This window comes from Coffea arabica, chromosome 10e (assembly GCF_036785885.1).
Source record: "Coffea arabica cultivar ET-39 chromosome 10e, Coffea Arabica ET-39 HiFi, whole genome shotgun sequence".
NCBI lineage: Eukaryota > Viridiplantae > Streptophyta > Magnoliopsida > Gentianales > Rubiaceae > Coffea > Coffea arabica.
In genome coordinates this window covers 16747543-16755049 of record NC_092328.1, presented here as the reverse complement: position 1 = coordinate 16755049, position 7507 = coordinate 16747543, and the positions used below count along the sequence as shown (strand labels likewise).

Sequence of the window (7507 nt, the reverse complement as noted above, 5' to 3'; positions counted from 1 at the left end):
TTTAGATTGAAAAGTGAAGAACTTATTTGTATGGAATAACTTTTGAGGATTTCATGGATCACAAGAGTCTTAAATACCTGTTTTCCCCAAAAGGAGTTGAACTTGAGATAACAAAGATAGGTGGAGTTAGAGGACTATGATTGTACGATCAATTACCACCCATAGACTGATGGACAGTCCGAGAGGACAATTCAGGCCCTTAAGGACATGTATCTTGGATTTTTGGAGAAAGTTGGAATAAGTACTTAACACTGGTAGAATTTACTTAGCTAATGTTTTAAGTAACCATGATATGACACATTCCTTTTACAAACCCTAGATTCGTGAGTAAGATAGATGTGAGATCGATTAAGCTATCTTATGACTTGGAAGTTAAAATGCTTATTGGGGAAAAATCAATGTTTGATTGCTAGTTGGATGAATAGAAATTTCGAAATATGGGTTGGAAAACGTAAGTTAGTGATTGATCTGATAGGCTTAACCATTAAGGGAATGATATTGTCCTAAGTGTGAATTTCGAGGACGAAATTCCTTTTAAAGAGGGAAAGATGTGAGGACCCGAAAATTTTCTCATTTTATCTCATATTACTGGCTTATCTAAATGTTTATTTACCTGTTCTCTCCGAACCATTTATTTCAACCCTTTTAAATTCATTTTTATGGAACCATGTCTTATTTATACTTTTAAAACGTCTCGCTAACAAATTTAAATATTTCGAAGGCTCGTTTATTAAGGAATAACAAATATACACCTTCGAGATGATAGTCGATCTGAGAGTATAATGATTTTGGAGAATTAAGGATGATCAATAGGGGACTAAGGAGAGTTAATTGAGAGATTAGATGTAATTAAGTTAAATAAAGTTTTTATTACACGTACGTCGATAATTTCTCGAAAGTCGTACCACATGACAAATTGGAGACTTGAGAAATTAATACTAGATTCATGTGAGGACTCGCAAATTTACTTATTTTAAATTCCTATTATTAGTTTATTTAAATATTTAATTGCCCGTTTGCTCCGAATATTTTATTCCAACTTTTTTAGACCCGATTACATGGAACTATGACTTGCATATAATTTTAAAATGACTTGTTACAAAATTTAATTTTTGGAAGCTCGTCTAGTGAGAATAGTGAATACGCGTTTGGAGGCAATAATCGATTTGAGGGTACAGTGAGCTTGGAGATTGAAGACTCATATATTAGTCTTAAAATAGGTATTTTTATGATTAAGTACTCAAGTATTAGCTAGTAATACTACCGTTACAAGAATTCCTTAGAAATTTCGCTTTATCGCACACAAATCGGAAGTACGCGTTTTCGTGCGCGCGATTAATTGAGGGACTTTAGACCTTTATTTTTAGACTATTAAGAGTGAATAATAATAGTATCAATGGAAGTGCATTAGAGGTTTAGTGCACAAGTGAAACAAACTCGAGAGGAAACGCGTGCATACGCGCACTATTCCTAATTGACTTTTGAAGCACTTTTGGCCACACACTTTTAAGCTTCCTCAAGAAGCTTCATTATCAGCAAAACACTCACTCTTTCTCTCCTCAAAGCAGCCATGCAACACTAGGAGGAAGAAGAACCAAAAGCTCTTCATTTTCTTGCTTCATTTCTTGACCAAATCTTCTCAAAATCACACTACACCTTGCAAATAACTTGGAGATCAACTTAAGCTAGGAAAGGGGCAGCACTCTCACGGTTTTCTTGAGCTTTAAAGGGCCAAAAATTTCTGGTTTAATCATCTAAGGAGGTAACTAACGATCAAACCCTTGAATCTTAGTTTATGTAAGTTATATTGATCTTAGAATCTTGTAACTTCATGTGGGTAGTCTTGGATTGTTGTAGATCTTGTGAGTGGGCTCTATGAAATCTCACAATGGACTTGATGATCTGATGTGATGTTGTTTGGTGTCATTTATGTTGAATTAGTGGTTAAATTAGTGACTATAAGTTGAAAAGTGGAAAGAAAACTCAAAGGAAACAAAAGGAAGAAAGTGCCGGTTCTGCCCCTGCTTTGCCAAACTTGTTGGTGCAAATTTTTGTGGTCCAATTGATTTGGTTTTGATGTAGATATACTGTATAGGTTGTATGGAAAGTTTTCACCAAAAAACACTTGATTTGGATGGGTAAATGTTTAGATTTCGAAATGATTTCAAAACTGGAAATTGTGTCTCGAATTGCTCTGGCAGCAAATTTCAAACGACAATAACTCTTTGCTCCGATGTCAAAATGAAGTGATGTTTGTGGCATTAGAAACTAGACACTTCCAGTTTTCTAACCGTATAAAATGCATCCCATGATTCCACTTGAGTGAACCGTACCAGCCTTTCAAATTCACCTGTCCTGTTTCTCGGCTGAGTTGGGAAGCCTGTTATGAGCTACGATTTGTTGCCTGGAAATGAGCTAGTTATGGACAGAATTTCAATATAATTTCTTCTGAAAAATTGTATCCATATGAATTTAGTTTGCAACGCCACCAACCACGCTAAATTCCAAGTTGAATTGAGTGAATTATGGCCAAATTTCAGACCTGTGTCATTGCTTGAAAACCCTCATTTTTGGACTGATCAATGGCGAATTTTGTTTGGGACTTGTTATTTTGAAATTTTTGGTGTTAACCACCTACCAAAAGTATCTTGGATATTTATTAGACGTTGTGTTCATAAATAAACCATGTTTGAGATGATTTCATTGAACCAAAAGTTAAAAAAGGGAAAATTGAAATACAAGGCAGATTTGCCTTGGAAAATTCTTGGAAATTTAGTGACTTTGTTAACTGACTTTCCGTGGAAATTTTTATATGAAATTTGACAGAGGAATAACCCTTATACGGTATGATAACACTACCAAATTTGGTGTCATTCCAAGTCCATTTCGATACCCAACCGAAGTCCCAAAATTCAAGCTTCAAATCCAGAAAATCTTTGTTCAGTGAAGAAATTTCAGCAAATCTGAGCTGCTATATCTCAGCGCTCAAAATTCCAATTCTTGTTCTGCTTGTTGTGTTTTAAACTTTGATCATAACTCTAACTAAGTTCCAAATTTCAGAGGCTTGTGAATTTTGTCGAATTTTCAAAGTTGGCCAAAAACCAATCTCGAAACTTTCTCGATAGCCCAAAACAGCAATTTGAAGCCAAAATTTGAATGTCTTTCATTTGGAATCATGGAAAAGTGCTTTCTAGGAACTTTTAGTACTCTAGAAGTAGTTTTCAATGGTACCAAGTGTTCCAATTTTGGACTTATAGAGAGTGAGATACGATTTTTCTAAGATTACTTGTCAAATCTGAAATTTCCGGACTTAAAGAAAATTGAGTTTTTAGAACTCACCTTTTTCTTTCGATATTGCTTGATCATTTTGCACTTGATTTCAAAGATGGAAATCCGATTTCTCATGTGTTTTTAAACCCCACTTTTGAGTCTCGATTTTCAAGTAATTAATGCTCATTTTCATGATATTTTCTCGATTGTAGAAGTGTGCAATCTTCCATGATAATTGGGGGTTTCTAAGTGGTAGTTCATTATTAATTGTTAAGGCACTCAACACGACCTTCAAGAGGATCCCACAGTGGACGCCTGAACCCTTAAGTGTGTTTCACTTCTTGATTATTTGGTGAGTGTCAAGTGTATGTGAACTTGATACGTACTTAATTGCTATTAGTGATTGGGGATTTTGAAAATGGAGTCGAGTGTGTACTTTACCACACTCGTTCCTATTTAAATGAATCATGATTGAATTGATTGAAATGGAATGAATGATTGAATTGTATTGAATAAACTGAATGAAATGAATGATTGATTTATATTGAATGATTGAATAAATGAATTGGTATGCTATGGTTGTATACATCGTTGGAGTGAATCTTCTCAACTCATAAATGTTAAGTGGGGGATGCCCAATTTCCACTAGCCAACCTTTGACTCGAGCCAGCATGTCTTGGTCGGGCTCCTTGGTGAACCATGAGAAAATATAAACTTGATCTATTGAGAGGTCTTGCTTGGCATACTTGAGCAGTATCGCCTCAAACAAATGAAAGGTGGGCCTGGTACAGGGGTATGTAATGGTGAACGGGGACATGATAAGTGAAGTTCTACGGACTGTAGCCTACCCGATTGACGGAGTGTCAATTCATGGAGGTTCTTGATTATGCAAGTGGAAAATAGCTCCTGAGAGCTTATATATTCTTGAATTGTTTCTGTTTACTTTTCTAGCTCGAATTGATATTTACTTGAATATTATTGTTTTACTCGTCAATTGGGATTGTTACTTGAACAACGTACTTGTATGTGTGTTTTCTTAGCCTCACGAGTGATTGCTCACCCCGTAGATTTGTTTTCCTTAACAGACATGGGCGTGGAGTGAAACTCGGAGAAACCCTTTTGTTATACTTTTGTATTAGGGTTCCAAATGTAATTGACTAGACTTCTGGCAGTTGTATATTTTGGAAATTTGATATATTTTGGAACTCATGGTGTAAGTTTGAATGTTAATTATGGAAGCGACTTATCCTACTTACTTTATCTTGTCGTGATAGCTAGTATTGTATTAAGCTTGAACAGGAATTGTATCGAGTCCTGACGAGAGTTGGGCAGGCATCCCACGGATACTCTTTGGTTCACTTTAGGGAGAAGTGGAGGCGTCACACTACTAAATTTTTGGGTAAGGACAAAGTGCTCTTGAAACTCTCAAGTGAACTGCCAAATATTCGGGCAAATTTGGTTTTTGTGGTTTTGCTAGGAAATGTTGGGATGAAAGTGTCATTCGAGTCTGACAATATTGTACTGACCAAAAACAATATGTTTGTGGGCAAAGGTTATTGTAACTAGGGACTTTTTGTACTTAACATTTCCTATGTGATCAATGAAAATGCCTCTTTTTCTGCTTATATCACTTATTCAATTTCTTTATGGCATGCTAGATTAGAACATTTTAATATTAGTTATATCAAGGAAATGCAATAATGTGGCCTAATTTATAGTATTAATAACAACATAGATAAATGTGAAATATGTGTAGAAACTAAAATAACAAACAAAAGTTGTGTATCTGTCCAAAGAGAAACTAAATTATTCAATTTAATTCACACAGACTTAGGTGATTTAAAGCAAACTATGACAAGAGGAGGTAAAAGATATTATATTACCTTTATAGATGATTATTCTAGATATACCGACCTTTACTTACTTAGAAATAAAGATGATACTCATAATGCCTTTTTATCTTATAAATCTGAAGTAGAAAATCAACTTAATAAGAAAATAAAAAGAATTAGATCTGATAGAGGGGGTATATTTAGATTTAGATAAATTTTATAAACATGAACGCATAATACATGAAATAACACCTCCTTATTCACCAAAATCTAATGGGATAGTTGAAACAAAAATTAGAGCACTAGAAGATATGATAAATTTCATGTTAGTTAGTTCTTATGTTCTTGATAATTTGTGGGGAGAAACTATATTATCTGCATGTCATTTACAAAATATGATTCCACATAAATACATTGAAAAAACACCTTATGAATTATGAATATTATAAACCAAATTTAAAATATATAGAAGTGTGGGGGTGTCTTACTAAAGTATTATTGCCTGAATGTAAGAAAAGAAAATTAGATTCTAAAATTTCTGATTGTATGTTTATTGGATATACTAAACACAATACTGCATATATGTTTCTTGTTTTACGAAGTGATATGTTTGATTGTAATACAATTATTGAGACAAAGAATGCTAAATTCTTTGAACATATTTTTCTACTATCTAATAAAATTTCACATGCACTTGTTGAAATAAATAGAAAAATAACCTCTAATTAGGAATTGAGAAGGAGTAAAAGGCCGATAAAAGAATTTTCTTATAGAAATGATTTTCAAAACTTTTCCTATTGATAATGATTTTTTAACTTATTTTGATGCTATTTCTTCTTCTAATTGCAAGTTTTGGAAAGAAGCAATTAAATTTGAAATTGATTTTATTATGAAAAATAAAATCTAGACTTTGGTATATGTAGCTCCTGGTACAAAATCCTATTAGTTGCAAATGAATTTTCAAAAGAAAATATAATTCTGATGGCTCTATAGAAAAATACAAAACTCGTTTTGTAACAAAAGGATTTTCTCAAAAATGAAATATTGACTATTTTGGTACATTTACACCATTAACAAGAATTTCCTCCATTCGTATTTTGTTGGCTTTGACTTCTATCCATAAACTTTTGTTCATCATATTGACGTTAAAACAATCTTTTTAAATAGTGATTTAGAAGAAGAAATTTATATAACTCAACTTGAAGGTTATGTTGCATTTGGACAAGAGAATAAGGTTTGCAAACTAGTTAAATCACTTTATGGTCTAAAACAAATTCCTAAATAGTGGTATGAGAAATTTGATTAAGTTTTGATAAGAGAAGGATTATCTATAGAAGTGGATAACTGTGTATATACTAAAGTTGTAAATGATCAATATATGATAATTAGCTTATATATGGATGTCATGCTTATATTTGGTACAAGTCTAAATATTATTAATAGTACTAAATATTTTTTTATTCTAATTTTGATATGAAAGATTAGGGTGAAACAAAAATGATATTGAGTGTTAAAATAATAAGAAGAGATGATGATATAATATTGTCATAAGAACATTATACTGAGAGATTTCTTAGGAAGTGAAAAATTTTGATGTGATACCTATGGATACCGTTTATGATGCTAACACTCAATTAAAGAAATATAATGGTGACCTAGTTGCTTAGTCTAAATATGCTCAGATTATTAGGAGTCTGATACATTTTATTTATTTTGCAAGATCTGATATAACTTATGATGTATGTAGATTGAGTATTATTTTGCATTAGTCAGACTAATGGAATATTTGAGAGGTACCATGAATTATGGTATCTTCTATTGTGGATTTTTCATTGTATTAAAGGATTACAGTGATGCTAATTGGATTTTTGATTTAAATGAGAACAAATGCACTAGTGGTTATGTGTTCACTTTTGATGGTGGTGCAATAGCATGGAAATCAGCCAACCAGACAATAATTGCTAGATCAACTACAGAATCAGAATTTATAGCTCTGGAACTAGCTGGTTTTAAGGCTGATTGGTTAAGAAATTTCTTAGTCGATATTCCTCCAAGTAAGGATTTGTTGCTTCCTGTATCCATACATTGTCATTGTCAAGCAGTGATTGCTATTACTGAAAACAAGACAATTGTAAAAGTTGACACATGAAATTAAAATATGATGTCATAATGCAGCTGCTTAGAGATGGAATGATTTTCATTTATTTTGTGAAGTTAAAGTTGAATTTAGTCGATCCTTTGACTAAGCCTGTAGGAAGAAAATTAATTTTTCAAACTACAAGGGAAATGGACTTAGGCCAACGAGTTGTCAATAGAGATGATAACCCAACCTATGTGATTGGGAATCCTATGAAGTAGGTTCAAATGGGTAATAACAAGTCAATGTTGACTGTAAAATACTTTTA

General features: G+C 32.8%; 1 protein-coding gene across 1 annotated transcript; it reads left to right on the top strand.

Moving 5' to 3' along the window:
• Window positions 1-6879: 6879 nt before the first annotated feature.
• On the top strand, window positions 6880-7251 carry LOC140015140 (secreted RxLR effector protein 161-like). Its single transcript, XM_072067037.1, has one exon. The coding sequence runs from the start codon at window positions 6880-6882 to the stop codon at window positions 7249-7251; it is 372 nt and encodes a 123-aa protein (XP_071923138.1).
• Window positions 7252-7507: the final 256 nt, after the last annotated feature.